This window comes from Vombatus ursinus, unplaced genomic scaffold (assembly GCF_900497805.2).
Source record: "Vombatus ursinus unplaced genomic scaffold, bare-nosed wombat genome assembly UNPS02014801.1, whole genome shotgun sequence".
NCBI lineage: Eukaryota > Metazoa > Chordata > Mammalia > Diprotodontia > Vombatidae > Vombatus > Vombatus ursinus.
In genome coordinates, this window is record NW_020954579.1 from 8,289,836 (window position 1) to 8,308,143 (window position 18,308).

General features: G+C 41.6%; 1 protein-coding gene across 8 annotated transcripts in view; it reads right to left on the reverse strand.

Annotated features, from left to right (window-relative positions):
- The window catches only part of MAP3K14 (mitogen-activated protein kinase kinase kinase 14), a 44,849-nt gene that overhangs the window by 16,097 nt on the left and 10,444 nt on the right, over positions 1-18,308 (reverse strand). For 5 of the 8 annotated variants that reach the window (XR_003570084.1, XR_003570085.1, XM_027872815.1 and 2 more), the window contains exons 2-3: positions 1,847-2,116; positions 413-482 (exon numbers count right to left, since the gene is read on the reverse strand). Coding sequence is in view for 6 of the 8 variants with exons in the window: in XM_027872815.1 (XP_027728616.1) it covers positions 413-482; positions 1,847-2,096 (320 nt within the window). In the remaining 2 variants the exon portion in view is untranslated. Of the gene's footprint in view, positions 1-412; positions 483-1,846; positions 2,117-11,640; positions 11,663-13,015; positions 13,252-18,308 lie in introns of those variants that run through there. The other 3 variants (XM_027872816.1, XM_027872819.1, XM_027872820.1) reach the window with 3 other exon arrangements.

Consider the following 18,308-nt stretch of genomic DNA (forward strand, 5'->3'; position numbering starts at 1 on the left):
CCAGAGGAGACAGGCATGTAGTTTGGACACTGAACAAACAAGTGTCTTCTAAGCAGGGCTGGCAATTTAGGAACACTTCTCTGAGGTCTTATGTCAGGTGTCAGCAGAGATGTCTACCAGCACCGCCCCCCCCCATGACAAAGGCATCAAAGGTGGAGGGAAACAAAGTGAATTAATGCCTAAGGAGAAAGAAACCTCTAGCTTGCAAGACATAGAAGCATCTATCCATGAGCTGTGGGAAGCATCTGAAAAAACTTATTTTGTTAACAGAAAAGCTGGGCCGGCAAGCTTTGTCTGATTTCAGAAGCCATTCCCCAAGAAGTGAAGAGGGGAGTTGCTTGGGTTCAGTTAGTAGGGCAAAAGAGACACCAGTTAAATCTCTCTGCCTTCTCTTTTGAAGTTGCCTCCTTACCTGTACTGTTTTGAGCCAGCAATAAAAATTCTCTCTGAAAAGGTAGGACTGAACTCTTGGCTGTTCTCACCTGTTTGAAGGGGGTGGGGGAAAGGGAAGAGAAAGAACAGGTGTTCAACACTTAGGTGAGTTAATGTTAACAGAAAATAAACACTTAGGTCAAGGCATGAAAAGTTTTACAGCAACCAAGCTGCAGTGAAATAAGCAGCTGTAGCCTAGGCCCTGTAACACTGTCTTCCCTTTCCTTTGGCCACTTGACCTCTTCTTCCACTGCCTGCTTCCTGAATCCTCTTCTCCCACATAACCGCCACATAACTCCTCCTTTTGGGTTTTCCTTCTCTTGACTAAATCTTACTGACTCTTTTCACATTGAGGCCTTAGCTGCAAAAAATTTAAGAAATCATTTTCCAGTCCAATTCTCTCTTTATTACAGATGAGGAAAGTAAGTCCTAAGAAGCAGGGAGTAACTTGCCCCGGCAGTAGAGACAGGATTTTATGCCAGGTCTTATTCCTCATCTCTTCAGATGTGACTCTTTGGCTTCCCCCACATTCTCACATCTCTAGACACCAATCAGAGGTGTCTAAAAGCATTCTGCAAACCTTAAGGTGCTATCTAAATGTGAGCTCTTATTACAAATTGGAAGTGGAGTGGGCAGAAGGATTGTTTACCTGTGATGACAACTTGCCCTGGCCAAAGACCCCACCCAAATATTTCCCTGGTAGCAGCAATGTCAGCTGAGGCCTTGAGAGGCAACTTGTGTCTAGCTCTGCTCCTCAGGGAGCCAATATTACTGTTGTCCTCTCCGAATTTACTCCTTTCCCAGGAAGGAAGATGATGATAGCAGTAAAAGGAAGAGGGCACAGGCCTCACAAATACTACTTTTGTTTTATACCAGTCTAGCAGGGCCTGAGAGCTGGGTTATGAATTCATGGGAGGTGAGGGATGGACCTACCCAATAGGTGAAGGGTCAAAGGGTACAGTCAAAAAGAGGGTCTTCAAGGAAATCTGCCCTCTTCCACATCATAAATCACAGATATTGATATGCCACAGGCATGACTTCTCACTACTGCTTTTTGAGTCATCTGTGTTTCTTGCCATACATGAGGCTTCTTCCCTTTGCTGAGTGGCACAAATTACTATGTTTTTCTTTCTCCTTACTACAACACTCAGAGAGGGTATATATGTGACAGCTATTTGCAAGATGTTAGGTAGCTGATGAAATCTTGTAAACCTCCCACCAGAAGTGGGACTTATATCTTGGGAGAGGCTCCCCAACTACACAACCCACTGAGGGAATAAGGAAGAATGAGGCAGAAATTCATCGTCTCTTGACGGTTAAAGCAAGATGCAGATTCAGATCTGCAGAGATGATGAAAAGGTATTGTTCTCTCTCCCTCCTTAGGTCAAGAGCACTGGGCCGGATCACCACTTACATTCTGCCTGGGCAATGATGGAGATAGAGGCCGATCCTCCTTCCATGCCTTCCTTGGCCGTCCCTTTGGTGATTACATCGTTCAGGATTTCCCATTGCCCACAGAAAACCCGGTTCTTTTCCACAGTTTCAAGCTTGCAGACAGAGCTGGACTTCTTGGCTGGAATCTGGCTCTTTCCCTTGGCAAGCTCCTTCTGGTGCCCAATATCTGAGTCTGGTGCACTTTGGCACATAATCTCCATCACTGCCATCTCATAGGTTCACTGAGACCCTGAGGGAAACCAAATCACATGTTGAAAATTCTCTAATTCATTTATAATGTAATATTTTGAATTACTGTTATATTGTATTTTGGTCTTAGGCTATACTTTTCACGAAGGTAGAGACAATGCTTTAGCTAAACTTTTGTCCTTTATTCTTTTTTTTTTTTTGGTGAGACAATCGGGGTTAAGTGACTTGCCTAGGGTCACACAGCTAGTAAGTGTCAAGTGTCTAAGGCCGGATTTGAACTCAGGTCCTCCTGACTCCAAGGCCGGAGCTCTAACTTTTTACTGTCCTCTTCATCTCAGAAAAGTATTTTATACACAGTGGCAGTTAAATGTGTGTTGAATAAATTTGATCAATACCAAGGAAGAAAATGGACTGGACTGAAGACAGGGCAAGGTCAGAAAAGGAAAACATCAGGAAAATAAAAGTGAGGTTTTTTTCTCTTTTCATGCCATATGCCATACGTCAAGGCCCAGCCCAAATACCATTTCTTCCATGAATGCCCTTCTTGTCCTAAACTCCCCCCAGCCATGAACATCAGAGCGCTTTGTACCCTTCTTAGGATACTGTTGCACTATTCCTTGTTTTACTATTATCATTACCCCTCTAATGGCTCCTTCATGCTATTCTGTGTAGTACAGATATCAATGTATTTGTCATATCCTTTATAGGCTATGAATTCCTAGGGGGCTGGAACTATGTCTTACTCATTTTTGCATACCCTAGGGTGCCTTGTACACAAAAGGTACTCAGAAATATTGTTTGAATATGCATATATATACACACACACACACACATATACATATACATATTAAAATATGGAAATATATTATTATATATTATATATAAAATAAAAAAAGGAAAAAATCTCTCACTTGACCTTTTGTGAAGTTTCTTGGTAATATCCTCCATACACATAATTTATCAGCAAGGTTTTTGCATCAAACACACACATGATAATTTTTAAATCCATCTATACCTCTCCCCAATAAAAAAAGAATTCAACTTTGCTCCTCTCATATTAAAAATACAAAGGCCCTACTTGAATTATCCCTGTCCTCAAGGAGCTTACTTACATTCTATTAGAAGAGTCAACATGTGTACATATGAGAATAAATAAAACAAATTTGAGGCATTTTCATAGGGGGAGGTACTAGTAGTTGGGTAGGTGGGGAAATCATAAAAATTCTCTTGTAGGAGGTGGGTTTGAGCTGAACTTTGAAAGAAACTTGGGGATTCTAATGGGTAAAGGTAAGGAGGAAGACTGAGAGGGACTGCATGTGCAAAGGTATGGAGACAGGGGGCAGAATGATGTGTGGAGCACAAAGAAGGCCAGCTTGGCTAGACCAGGGGTGGGGAACCTGCAGCCTTGAGGCCACATGTGGCCTTTTAGATCCTTGGGTGAGGCCTTTCAACTGAGTCTAAGTTTTACAGAACAAATCTTTTTTTTTTTTTAAAAGCAATTGGGGTTAAGTGACTTGCCTAGGGTCACACAGCTAGTAAGTGCCAAGTGTTTTAGTCCGAGGCCACATTTGAACTCAGGTCCTCCTGACTTCAGGTCCGGTGCTCTATCCACTGCGCCACCTAGCTGCCCCTAACAAATCTTTTTATTAAGGAGATTTGTTCTATGAAGTTTGGATTCAGTCAAAGGGCCATACTTGAGGGCCTAGAGGGCCACATGTAGCCTGGAGGTTGCTTGTTCCCCACTCCTGGGCTAGACCATAGTTTCTGAAGGGGACTAGGTTGGAAAGGTAGACTGGAGTCTGGCTGTGAAGGGCTTGAAATGCCAAACAGAGGCATTTTATTTCATTCTAGAGGCAATGGGGAACCACTAGTTCATTAGGCAGGAAAGTGACAAGAATATCAATTTGGCAACTGGGCAAAGAACAAATAGGAGAAGGCGGAAACTTAAGGTAGAGAAAACAATTGAGGCTATTGTCCCAGTCACCACAAAAAAAAAAAAGAGAGGCTGTTGTAATAATCTAGGTGAGAGGTGATGAGTGCCTGAACTCGGGTGGTACCATTTGAATACAGAGAAGGGAATGGATTTAGAGATGTTTGCTATGTGGGGTAAGGGAGGGTAAGGAGTCAAGGCTGAAAACCTAGACAACTTTGAGAGCTATGGAAATTTAGAAGAGGGATGGGTTTCGGTGACAAGACAAGTTGCTTTAGCCATAGAAATTAGGGATGGAAGTTGATAATGAACCCCCATGGGTTGCGATGGGGTCATCAAGAGAGACTATAGACAGAGAGGAGAAAAGAGCCCAGGGCAGAGCTTTGGGAAGGGTCGGTGAGCTACACTCATATTTAGGGGGCTGGATATGGATAATGATTCAGCAATGGCATCTGAGGAGTGGTCAGGCAGATAGGAGAACCAAGAGGGAGCAGTGGTATGAATACCCACTGAAGAGAGTTTCCAGAAAGAGAGGGTAGTCAGCAGTATCAGATGCTACATATGTTGCGGTCAAAAAAGATAAGCATAGAGAGAAGGCTATAGACCATCTGATTTAGCCATTAAGAGATCATTGGTAACTTTGGAGAGAGCAGTTTTAGTTGGGTGATGAGGTCAGAAGTAAGATTACAAGGGGCTGAGGAATGAAGCATAGGAGAAAAATAGAGGAAATATGTGCAGACTGCTAGACTGGATCTTTCTCTGTTAATATGGCTGGGGTTCTTGGTTTCAAATATTTTTGTCTAACAAAAAGGTTTCTGGTCATACATAGAGGAGGATGTTAGACACACAGATATAATCAGTAGTGATCCCCATACCCATTTGTCACCTGCTTGAGACACGGAGTGCCTTACCTATTCTTAGGTTTAGTTCACAGCAGATTATTATCCTTTTAAAAACATGAGAAATAATCAGATTTTTTTTTTTTTTAGTGTTCTAACAGTGACCACAAAAAAGTATTACATTCTGGATGTAAATTGCTATATGCCAAGCTAGAGGCTTAGATCTTAGTTTCCCAGGATGCATCATGGCTTTGTGGCTCTCTAGAAACAACTGGCATGCTTCCTACTGTAATATTTGTATGGAATTGCTTTTTAAAAATTCAAGAACACTTCTAAACATTCAGATTCAGAAAACAGCAGTGGCTGAAGTTGTTTCATTGTCTGTCCACCCTGACCCCAATCCTCTCCAAATACCAGCTACTACTGATCAAAATATGAAAGGAAGAAACAAAAGTTCATCTTTTTCCTGGCCACCTTCTCTCCTGTAACCAAAGGAGCCCATTAATAGAGGGCTTGACCCTGCTGTAATTTTGTGTAAACAACTAAGCCACTCTGCAATAAAACAATCACAAAATATTGGTCCGTATTACTTTTTTTTTTTTTGCGAGGCAATTGGGGTTAAGTGACTTGCCCAGGATCACACAGCTAGTGAGTATCATGTGTCTGAGGCCAGTAAATTTTTTATGTCTTTTTTTTTTTTTGGTGAGTCAATTGGAGTTAAATCCGTATTACTTTTAAAGCTTTTAAAGGCAATTGTACCCCTGACTATACCAAGATTTTTTTTATTCATTGCATAATAACAAGGTATCAAATGCAGACAGTTATTCACTGAAAGTAAAATTTTTTTAGGTGGTTTAAGGTAAGAGTTAATTGGAACAAAGAAAATGACAGCCTTCTCTAACTTCTCTCAGTTTACTTTACTCCATGGGCCATCAGCAGTTAAGGACACAGCATGTACTCCGTCCCTTTTCAGGTAAGTATGCTTAGTTTCCCCAGACTGGAATTATGTTTGTCCTTCATTCTGAAGACAACACGAGAGTGGTACCTTGACTTGCTTGTGAACTGGATTTACGTGAGGCAGAGCTGCCCTCTTTTAGATCCACCCACCGCACGGCAACTGGTACAATATAGCTTCCCCCTACACTGCAGACCCTTGACTCAAACTGTTGACTAACTGCTAATATATATGTATACATGTCTATATCTACCTCTATATAACCACACACATACAGATATCAGCAATCATATATTAAGCCCTTATTGTGTGCCAAGCACTGTGTTAAGTACTGGGGATACAAGGAAAGCCAAAACACAGTCCTTGTCCTCAATGAGCCCACATTCTAATTGGGGAACACGCAAATAACTATGTACATACAAGATACAGACATTGCAAATCAGACATAATCTCAGATGAAGGCAGTAGTAGGTAAGGGGAAGACTGTGAAGGAAGCCAGGAGGTAGAGCATTCCAGGCATGATAAAAAGGCCAGAGAAAAGGTACAGAGCTGGGGGATGGAGTGTCATATGTCAGGAACAGCAAGATATCAGTGTAGCTGGATAACAGAGTACATGGAATAAAGTATAAGAAGACTGGAAAAGTTGGACAGGGTTAGTTTGTGCAGGACTTTAAAAGTGAAACCGGATTTTCTATTTGACTCTGGAAGTAATAGGGAACCACTGAAGTTTAGTGAGCAGGGAGAGAGGAGGTGACATGGTCAGATCTGAGCGTTAGGAAGATGACTCTGGCTGCTAGGTGGAGGATGGACTGGACTGGGGAAACACTGGGCAACGGACCAAGCAGAAGGTGACTGCGATGTTCCTGCTGTGAGGTGACAGCTAGATGTTACACATAGGTTGGGAAATACCTTTAGTGATCACCTCATTCAAATTTCTCATTTTTCAGATGATTAAAAAGAGGTCCAAGGAGCTAAAGTGTCTTTTGTCTTCTAACCCACTGTTATTTACCCACTGCTACTTCCTTCTTTGGGTTTTTTATTTTGCAAAGAGAATGGAAGGACTGATTATTTTTCACATGGGATTTTTATTTTTTATTACAAACTTGACAAACACTAACAAACACAAACATTTCCTTTTACAAAGGATAGAAAAAGGATATTATTCATGCCACTGTGAACCTCTATTACAGGCAGCTTAAAAAAAAAACTGATTGAAGTAGGTAGTCCTAACACTGATCTGCTTATCTGTGCACATGGTGTTTTTCAGTGTTTTAGAAAGATGACCCTCAACATCAAATATACAAAAGATACCTGCTTACTAAACTGATTTGCTCCAGAAAGTCCAGCAAACAAGTGGCACAGCCAGAACCAAAATCTAGGTATCTTGTTGACCACTTACCACAAATTTATTGAACATCTTGGAAACACCCAACCCCAAACATGATATAACTTAACCCCACTCAAAATACAACCAAGTACCTCTCTGTGAGACAACAAAGGCCTAACTCAGAAAGCCTTCGATTTATCACGGAATTAAGTGGAGGCAGCCATCTTGTTTCTGACGGGTAGCTAGCCAGTGGCAACTGTCCTTCTGTTACTAAGGTTTAGAAGTGGATGCTTTGGCTTAGGCAGCCAAGTCCATACATCCCTCATGGTTTTGCTTATGACTCAACCAACCTGGCAAGCTTACAAGCCAAGATAACAAGGAGCACATTCAGGGGCTAACTTAACAGACGGCAGCTGCAACCCTAGAGCACAAGTGGTGAAAGACACCAGGCTAGCAGTATTAAGGTATCACCTCCCCAGGGAAACACAATGTGTGCCAGAAAGCTGTAAAGCAATCCCCTGTGGCTGGCTTCAGAGCCTTCCATCAGCCACATGATGGTGACTCAGGCACTCAGTGAACTATGCTACAAGTTCACTCAGCTATTCTTGTGTATAATTTTGCCCAACAGCTGTGAACACCCACTCTCCTCTCTAAGCTCTCCAAACTTCTGCACTGGGAGTTAGGCTGAAAAAAAAAAAAAAGCTATAACCCAGATCAATTGCAGAAGAGACTACTGGGGAAAATGCAGAGCCAAGTACTTTATTCCTAAAATTACCTGAATATCTAGAAGTCATCATGACGTTGAAATGGCAAAAGACAAGAACAGTGATCTCCTGTCTGATAATCCTAGCCACGTGGCAAGGCAGAAGCCCAGAAGTTTGGAGCTAAGGAGTTAGTGGCCCTAGGATGACCCTACTCCTGCCTTGAAGTTGACTAAAAAAAAGTCTACAGTCTGAAAACTCATCTGCTAGGAAAATATTCCCCAGCCCTGCCCGTTTCCCAAACACACCCTCACCAATTGTGTGGCCATGCCTATGCTCTCCTATTAACCCTATAAAATTAAAAATTAAAGCTGAGACCACAGGAAGTTGCTTACACCCAAACCTACCCTGTGTTCCCCACATTCCCAAGAAAACCAAGGAGTAATAAAAAGGGGAATTAGATTATTCAGCATCTTCAGGGTCCAGCACGTATTTATGGGCACACTGTACTGGAGTCCCCCATGGTTCTTGAATAAATCTGGTTTTGCTTTCTCCAAGTAGATCAACAGGACGTTTGTCTGGGGACTTTTGGGGGTGTGTGTGGTGTGACTGGGGCAGCCCTACAATAAATAATTTAATAAATATTTATCAAACACCTACTACCTATGCAGAGAGGGCCTGGGTCTCCCTACTCACTGGCTGTGTGGCCTCAGGCAAGCCTCTTCCCTGCTCTTGGCTTTTGTTTCCTTATCTATAAAATAATGGAGTCTTCTGAGATGAACTGTAAGGGGCCTTCCAGCTCCAGATCTAAGATTCTTCTGATCCCATAAGCCAAGATCTTTTAGTGCTACTCTGCAGGCAGTGAGCTCTGCAGGGAAACCAGGCTTTCTGAATAAATCTGGTCCATGAATGCCACGACAGAGCTAGAACGGCCCTTTGAGGCCACCTAGCCCAACTCATACCTAACGCAGAACCCCAATTTCCAACACCTCCAACAAGTGCTTGATCTAACCTTGCTTGAGGCCTCCTTTGAGGGGATGGTAAATAATAATAATAATAATGTTTATTTAGCATTTTTGAAGTTTGCAAAGTGCTATACATAGGTTATTTTATCTTCACAACACTCTTGTAAGGTTAGTGCTATGAGTATCATCCCTATTTTACAGATGAGGAAACTGGGAGAGATTAAGTGACTTGCCCAGGGACACACAGCTAATAAATGTCTGAGACTAGATTTGAACTCACTTCTTCCTAACTTCAAGTCTAGGATTCTGGTCACTTTACTTTTCTAGACCTCAATCCTCTCATATGTAAAACAAAACTATCTCTAAGGTCCCTTTTAGGTCTGGATTGTATAAGATTCTATGAAAGTTCTTTGGTTGACAACTGATGATCTCATAGTTTGTGGAGTGACATACAGGAGATGGGAATAAATACATATTAACTTGAAGACAAACATGGAAAACCAGCTGTTTAAAAAATCAACAACAACAACCACCACCAAAAAGCCCCCTAAACCCTCAATCCCTGACATAGCATAGGAGGATCATTTATTGTTTCACCTAAAAGTGGACTACCGGGAAAGAAAACCCAAACATAAACAGTGGTTAACTAAGGGGCCTGCTGAATCGAGGATCACCAAATATTTTCTTCATCACGCTCCTGTTAAGTCAACCATTTTATAACAGGCACTGGATGCCAAGGTGAATGCCAACAGGCTGAAAGGTGCTGCCCCGTTTACTTTTCTCCCTGAATGTTCACAAAAGTTAACTTCTCCTGAAGTCGTTAACAGCTCTTACCAACTAGGCCAGCCTAGTCACAGGAAGGCACACATGACATACATGCCATGAGCTCTTTTCACTGAACATAGTCTAAAGCACTGCCCACCACAACCCAGTCTTGTCCTATTAACACGCATTTCATGTCCACTTCAAGCTAAGCACTGTAATAGGTGTTCTGCAGGGGATACAAAACAAACATGGCCCTTGCCTTCCTAGCCTAAACTGGCTGCTGCCTAATGTTGAAGCTTTGTCATCCACCTCATTTCTCAGCCCCCAAGTGGGTTCCTCATTTTCAAAATTGGCTTTCATTTGACTACATATGTATAACCTATATCAAATTGCTTATCTTCTCAATGGAGGGAGGAGAGGGAGGGAGAGAATTTGGAACTCAATTTTTTTTAAAGAATGTTAAAAATTGTTTTAAAATTTAATTGGGAAAAATAAAATATTAAATCATTAAAAAATTGGCTCTCACTTACACTGGTTTTTTTTTTCCTTTTTTTAGTGAGGCAATCAGGGTTAAGTGACTTGCCCAGGGTCACACAGCTAGTGTCAAGTGTCTGAGTCTGGATTTGAACTCAGGACCTCCTGACTCCAAGGCCAGAGCTCTATCCACTGCATCACCTAGCTGCCTCTTTACTAAGCCTTTTTAAAGAATGTATTGTGACCAACCAAGATGGAGACATACAGGAGTAATGCCCAATGCTAAGACAATATGATTTTTGGATTTCAGCATCATTTGGTCTTAGTATCATCTTAGCAAGTTACTTCAGTACCCCATATGCCTCAGTGTCCCCATAAGTTAAATGGAGATTTAAAAAGCCCTGTAATCTTACAGGACCATTATGAAGAGTTCTTAATGCTGAGAGTGATACTGAATGATCAGGACAGACCAATGTAAATTCCTCTAGTAATTATTTCAATTAGAAATGGAAATCTGTACTTTGAACTAATAGTGGGGAAAAATAGCAGAAGTGGGATAACTCAACTTCCTTAATAATTAATTAGCTTTAAACTGAATTCACTCCAGTACTGCTTCTTGTGACCTTCCACCCTGCCTAGACACCAGGTTTCATTGGGACAAGCCAGGTTGTGGTTGCCAAGAATGAAAAACTGAGGCTACAAAGGCTTATGCAAGGGAAGTAAATGGGAGGGAAGGCAGTGATTGGCACGGAGAAGACCTAACCCAGAAAAACAAACAGGTGGTTGAAAAGATAACCCCAAAGCCAAGAGATTCTAATCTACTTTTCCAACCCTATCTCTCACTACCACACACTCCTCCTTACCCCCAACCCTTTCCTCCACTGAGACTAGTCTCTTCTTTGTTTCAAGAAAGAATTCCTAGCTCCATATTTTACTGCTCCTCTGACCCTTCCCACTTTGACTGCTTGCTCTCCCTATAATTTCTGCTTTACCAAATCTCATCCATCTTCCAAGAAATCTCCTTTCAAGAAACTTTCTTTAACTGGATCAAGGTGATCTTTTCTTACTCTGAATGTCTAAAGCAGGGCTTCTTAAACTTTTTCCACTCGAGGTGATCTCTGCCTAAAGCACCTAGTAAACAATTAAATATTTGCTAATCCACAACAGATATAACAATTACAGGCAGGCTCAAGACAAAGGTCATAAAACAGACTTATTTTTCATGGTTATATAGGTAAAGGGAACAAAGTTGTGACACCCTACATCCCTAGGCGACAGGATCCACAACTCCACTATTGGGTAGAAATATGATTGGCAAAGGCACCTGATGCTGGTAGGAGGTGAAGTTTGGCACCTAGGTATTACTATTACTATCAAATCCTTTTACAATTCTGGCTCATCAATAGAGGGAGTTAAGAAAGGGATTCTCAACAGCAAACTAAGAAAAACTGAAATGATTTTTGGGAAGCAGATAGCAGCAACCTACTTCAGGGGTTTTTAATTTAAATTTAGTATTAAAGCTATTCTTCCTCCTCTTCAAAAACATAAAAACTCCATGGTGGCATGCTGGGGCTCTGTGATGGTACAGGGGGCCTGAGTTGCACATACCTTTGCCAGAGTACAGGGTCTTGATGCTTGCTTGGGCTCAAACTGTTTAGTGTGTGTATGTCTGCCGTGGTCATAAGGAACACAGAGGCACTTAAGATTCTTCAGGCAATACTTGTCCAGCCTTTCATTTTACAGATCAGGAAACAGAGGTGACAAGACAACAATAGACACTAGTATTTAGTGGCAGAGCCCGAACTACAAGTTGGGGCTCAGGCCAGAGTGGCAAGCCTAGAGTCAGCTTGATGCTACTACATAAAAGTGCTAGATTTGGAATCAAAAGACCTAGGCTGGAGTCCATGACCTTGAACTGCAATGAACCCAGATGGTGCAATCTGGTAGGCAGCCATGGAAGAGAGATAGATGCTGGGAGCTAAATGAAAACATTACTGTAAGTGCATACAATCTCAGATCCACCCAGGTGGACCCTAGGACAAATTGTAGGACCATATAATAAAATCCTCCCCTTTGACTCTGCTGCAGAGAAATAAAAGAGCATTAAAAAACATGCATGTGGGGAAAAACTAAGAATGTACCATGGTGGAGGCTTACATATTGGCACTGAAGGGAAATTTACCTAGCAAGGATAAACAGAACGGATTGGTTAGGATTTTTAAAAATCAGTCTCAAGTATAGCATACTATTACTTACAAGATTAAATATAAACTCCACTTTTTGGTATTTAAAGTTCTTTATAACCTGGTCCTTTCTTACCTTTCCAGTCTTACACTTTACTCCTTCTACCTATTCAATGATGCAGCTATACTATCTTAACTGATGTTTGTCACACACAATGCTCCATCTCTTACCTCCATGTCCTCACACTGGCTGTCCCCTCACTGTTCCCCAAATAAACCATGCTTATTCTGGATCCTTCCTGAGTCCAAACATCTTTGCTTATTCTATGCCCTTCCCACCTGCCCTCTCTTCTACCTACATCCTACTCATTTCTTCAAAGGAGAGCTCAAGTCTTCCCTCTCCCACCAGGCTTTTTTCAAGTGCTCTAGTTCACTCAAGAACTCTTAGAGTACGTACTGTGTACATCACTGGGCACTTAGCCATATACAGCCATGCTTTCATCCAAGGAGATGGTAGATGTAAAAGTGTTTCAAAACTATATTCAATCAATCAACAAACATTTATTGAGTGCCTACTATATACCAGGCACTGGGCTAAAACACAGGGATATAAAGAAAGGCAGGCAGACAGTCCTTGCCTTCAAGAAGTCCATATGCTAATAGAGGAGATACCATGCAAATGTACTCCATGGGGTGTAGGGTGTGTTCAGGGAAGACTAGTACCACTGGTGTGAGGGCTGCAGAGCCCTTTCATGGCTGCTGTTCACCTTTGGTGTCCACCTGATCCATTTAATTCTCACCTCTGGCTCCAAGAAGCTGTAGCATGCACAGTGGCCATACCCGGTAAATCATTTTGGCAGATGGGCTAAAACCAGGTGGAGGGTAACTGGGGGATCTCAAACTGTTGGTGAATTAGGGGGTGTCTACTCCAAGCACATGAAGACTTCACCTGGTAGAATGGACAGATGAAAACAGTTTGTTCCAACAGCCATGAAGGCAGCTGAAGCAGGTGCTGTGGAGCACTTAGAGTTTGCTTAGACATCAAAGATGCCAAGGTCATCCACCTCATCCATTACCAGTTGTCTTGACTCCGTCCTGCCACTGGACTGTGATGACTCTGGAAGAAAAAGTGAGGCCAACAACTTTGAGCAACTCTGCCTCATTTAAATCCAATTTATACAGGAATCAAAAGACATCACCCATACCATTTTACCATTTTTACCTATCTCAAAGCCCTGGAGGTAGGGTGGGAGAGTGGAAACTGGGCAAAATTTCAAGAATGCCACTTGCTGCTTGTGACTGTGGGGAAGTCACTTCCCCCTTAAGACCTCAGTTGAGGTAGAAAACATCCAAGGTCTTTTCCAACTTCAAATCTTTAAATGTTTTCTATCTGAGGGGGGCACATAATTTAATCAGTTGTGACTCAGGAAGGGGGTAGGTAATTCAAATCAACTTCATCAGTCTTTCAACTTCTGTAGCCAAGGCTTCCTACTTCTATTTATAGGCAACAAGCACTGACTTCTGGTTAACAGTCCTGCTTGAGAGCCTCTTGTGAAAAATGTTTGGAGGCACTGAGTAACCCTGTGACCAGAGAGAAACTTGGCAGCTATGGAGCTGGCGGGGGGCTGGGTGGAGAGGGCAGGGAAAGGCTGTGAAAGGCTGGGTATACACAGGGCCAGGCCTACTCCAGGAAATCCTAGCCAAGCAAGTTTTTTCCTGGCTGGCCTTTCCCTACTTCTTTATAAAATCTACAGCTGTTTGAGACATACTTCCTTCCCTTTACATTCTCTCCTCCCTTTTCTGGGGCCTGAGGTAGCAGCCAATAGCCATTAATTCACAAGTATTCCTTCAACACCTGACTCTTTCTGAGTTACGGTGCTAAACTGTTACAGGAAACATAACACAAAACATAGTTCTTTCCCTTGAGGATTTACAGTTTCTTTGGAAATATGTGGTATAGGCTGTAAGAGATCACAGAGTGCAAAGAGACTAGCAATTGTCTAATTCAATCCCTTCCTTTTACCAGAGAGGAAACCAAAGCTGTGAGAGGTTGAATGAATTGCCCAATTGGAATTCAGACCTTCTACTTTTACAACTGCTGCTTTCTATTCCACCCACCTTTCTATAGGCTCTCTGATACATGATTATCCAGAGTCTAGCAAGGGAAAGGTCACTGACCATCCGTTCTTCAGCAGAGGCAGCACCATACACTGGTAAGTGTGCTGAACTCAAAGGAGAGACTTGGATAGCCAACCTACCTCCAACACTTCCCAGCTGACCACTGGCAAGTGACTTGACTACTCTCAGTCTGTTTCTGTAAAATGGGGACAATATCAATAGTACCAACCTCACAAGGGGTTGTTTTGAGAATCAAACAAAAGCACTCAGCAAACTTCAAAGCATTATCAGTTGTTATAATCATGATATTGTTGGACTGGTTTAATTGTTTAAAGAGCTCCTCCTCATTCTGAGCCAAAGTTTGCCTTCTGGGAACTTCCACTTACTGGTGCTACATACTAATTAGTATAAATAATAAATGCCAATATAGGAGTTCAGAGCAGAGAGAGAACACTGTGGGCTGGATTTGTTTGAACCTTTTGAATACACACAGCAGGAAAGTTTAATAACAAGTGATTTAATAACTACTCTACTGTCTTTTTTTCTCCGTCTGTGGGTGTAGGCTTCAGAAGTAGTACATGAACTAAGAACACAGTAGGTGCTTAATAAATGATTGCCACTGGACTAAATGAACAGGTCTGGAGTTGGAACCTTGGCTTTCCCCACTGGTGATGAATGGAAAGGGTGCAGTGAAGAACTCTGGATCCTTTTAATATTCTGGTGCCTTGTGTGTAGGCGCATGTGCAGCATGTGCACAAGTGAACAGAAGTAAACCTTGGAAGCCAGAATGCAGAAGTTGGTACAAGCCCTAAAGCCTATTAGTGAGAAGTGTGGGGAATGGCCCAAGGGGAAGCAACAGAGTTAAGAGCTGTTGCCTAAAGAGCACACTCATCTGGTCTGTGATCAGAAAGACCAAACCCGAGTTTATTTTAAGAAACTTCAAAAAGGCAGCATAGAACAAGGACTCTTGTCAGGACTGTGCTGGGTCAACTCTTAAAGGTTCTGATGGCCTATATTCCTTAGCCCCAGGGTTCTTGAGGGGGGAGGTCGTCTATGGACAGGGGGAAAATGACATCTTCATTTTCACTAACAATCCTATATATTTTAATTTTATAAAAATATTTTTTCTGAGAAGGGGTCCACAAGCTTCACCAGACCTCAAAACAGGACCATTACACACCAAAAAGGTTAAAAACCCTTGTTTAGTCTGCTCCTGTTAACAGCTACCACCTAGGTCAGTAAACTGAGGCAGAGGTTAAGGGACTGGCCCAGAGTTACACTGCTAGTAAGTGTCTGAAACCACATTCCAACTTCAGTCTTTCTAATTCCAGGTCCAATCTCAGTCATTATTACTAGGTGACATAGGATTTCACTTCTCTTCTATGCCTCATTAATGTCTTTACAAATGAGGCCAGTACTCTCTGGCCACATATTCTGTGATTTGATTGAAGGGTATTAGAGAACCATGATGATATTTTCATTCTAGTCCTCAACTTCTTTTACTTATTACTGCATTAGAAATCAGAAAGGTAACTCTACAATTCCTTAGGGATCACTGGAAATGGAGAATACAATGTAGATTACTAAAGAAAACAGTAGCCTCAAGAACAGATGTGTTCCTCAATAGTTACATTTAAGTCAAATGAATATTTTAAAAATTTGATCGTATTTCAACATATTAGGGGAGATGCTTTCTAAAAGAATATAGAAAACTGCCTTTAATACATATGGGTTGGAGAATGGAGGTGTTCTGGTTATTAAACTATCATTCTGCTTAACTTTAACATAATTGGATGACCAATTTCTAAAGAATTGAATATAAGAGTATACTGAATATAAGCATTCTTATTGTGATTATTCTTATTTGAATTTTCTGATTAGACTCTAGGAATTTAAAAGTTCATTAAACTATAGCAAATACATTTATAAGGCAAATCATCACACACACATGCCCCCCCCCCCCCCCCCCCCATTTTATCCATTTTGCAAGTCTGGATTCCCTCACATATGCAAGGATTTTCCTAAAGCAGGGTTCAACTGTTACAGGAATGGGTTAAAGAAGATGGGCTCATTGTCACTGTGAGGAAAGATACTTCTAAGGAATTGTACACATTGGTGACTAGTTCTGGGAGTAAGGAACTCATTTGAGGAACTTTCAAATAAATACTGAAAGCAAACAACTCTTCCACAGATTTCCAACATATGGCAGAAATGGAAGAAACTACAGAGCCTAGGCTCCAACCCTTAAAATATAGCTTAACTTTCGCTGTAGTCTACTTTCAGAAACTGCCTTATTTTGACTTTCAGACAACTGGCTCCAAATATAAATATAATAATGATCAAGATTCCAGCTTGGGAAGCAAGGGAGTATCTGACAAACCATTTTACATGAAAGAACAAAATTCTCCATAGACATCTATTCACTTTCCCTCATATCCCCTTGTATCATGCTGGAGAAGGAGAGGAAAAATGGGAAAGGGGATCAGTCTTAAAATCTGGCAATAACTATTCTCAGAAGATATTGGCAACTAACTTTTCTTTGGCAAAGGGTGGATAAATCACAAATCATCCTAATAACTCATCCTCTCGAATGATATTTGGGAAGGAAAAAAAGAAACCTTGGATGTACATCTTGTATTTGAACTGAGTATTTCTGTGCTACCTGTTACCTGCTCATATGGAATATAAGAAATACCATTTTGGGTCATTCATGGGTCTCTACGACCCCCCACCCCCACCCCAGCCCACCCCCCAGCCCACTCTTGTCCTTCAAACGTAATTTTCATCAAAATACCTTAGTATAGGTCATCCAGTCCCCGCCCCTCCATTCTTCAGCTTCAATCCCAGTAGCCTCTTATTGATACTTGTCATCCCCCTAAAGTGCTAACCAATGGATGATAGCCCAGATGAAAGACAAAGCTAAGATTTTAGCATTCAAACATCTTCATGAAGCAAGTTTCTCTCATAAAGGGCTCATCACTGAGTTAACGTTTATAAGAACAACAACCATTCTTCAATTGATAAATAGCCAAAGGATACGAACAGACAGTTTTTTTGGGGGGGAACCCAAGTTATCATTAGCCATATGAAAAAAAACGCTAGAAATAAGCGACGTCAAACTCAAATAGAAATGTAGAAAACCACAAACTAACATTTTCTATGTCGGGCTGTATTTTTGTTCATTTTGTTAAACATTTCCCAATTACATTTTAAACTTGTTCCCACAGGACTTGGGAGTTTGCAAGTAGGTAAGAGTTTGACACCTCTGCTATAAACCATTAAAAATTACGGAAATACAAATTAAAACAATTCTGGGGTACAACCTCATACCCATCAAATTGGGTAATATGATAAAAAAAGGAAAATGACAAATGCTGGAGGGGCTGTGGGAAAACAGATGTATTAATGTACTGTTGGTAGAGTTGTGGGCCTGGGGGACAGCTAGTGGCACAAGGACAGGAGGTAGCACTTTTGTATGTACAAAACTGTATATGTCAGAGGGACCAGAACATAGAGTTTGAGGAGGATAGTAAAGTGTAAGATGACTGAAAAGGCAGAAGAGCGCCAGGTTGTAGAGTTTCAAATGTTAAACAGAAGAGTTTTGATTTGGGACCAAAAAGGAGCCCCTGGAGTTTGCTGAATGTGTACAAAGGGGTGAGGATTGTGACATGATCAGACTTGTACTTTAGGAAAATCCCTTTGCCAGATGAGTGCAGGATTGATCAGAGTGGTGAAGCACTTGAAGCAGGGAGGCCAAATAGGAAGCAGCTATTTTATGAGCCCAGGTGAGAGGTGATGAGGACTTGAACAAGGGTGTTGGCTCTATAAGTAGAGAGGAGACCTATGAGAAAGATGTTGTAGAGACCGAAAGGACACATTGGAAACTGACTGGCTATGTGGGGTGAGTGAGAGGGAGGAGTCAAAGATGTCACCTAAGCTATGAGCATGCACATACTTGAAGGATGGTGATACCCA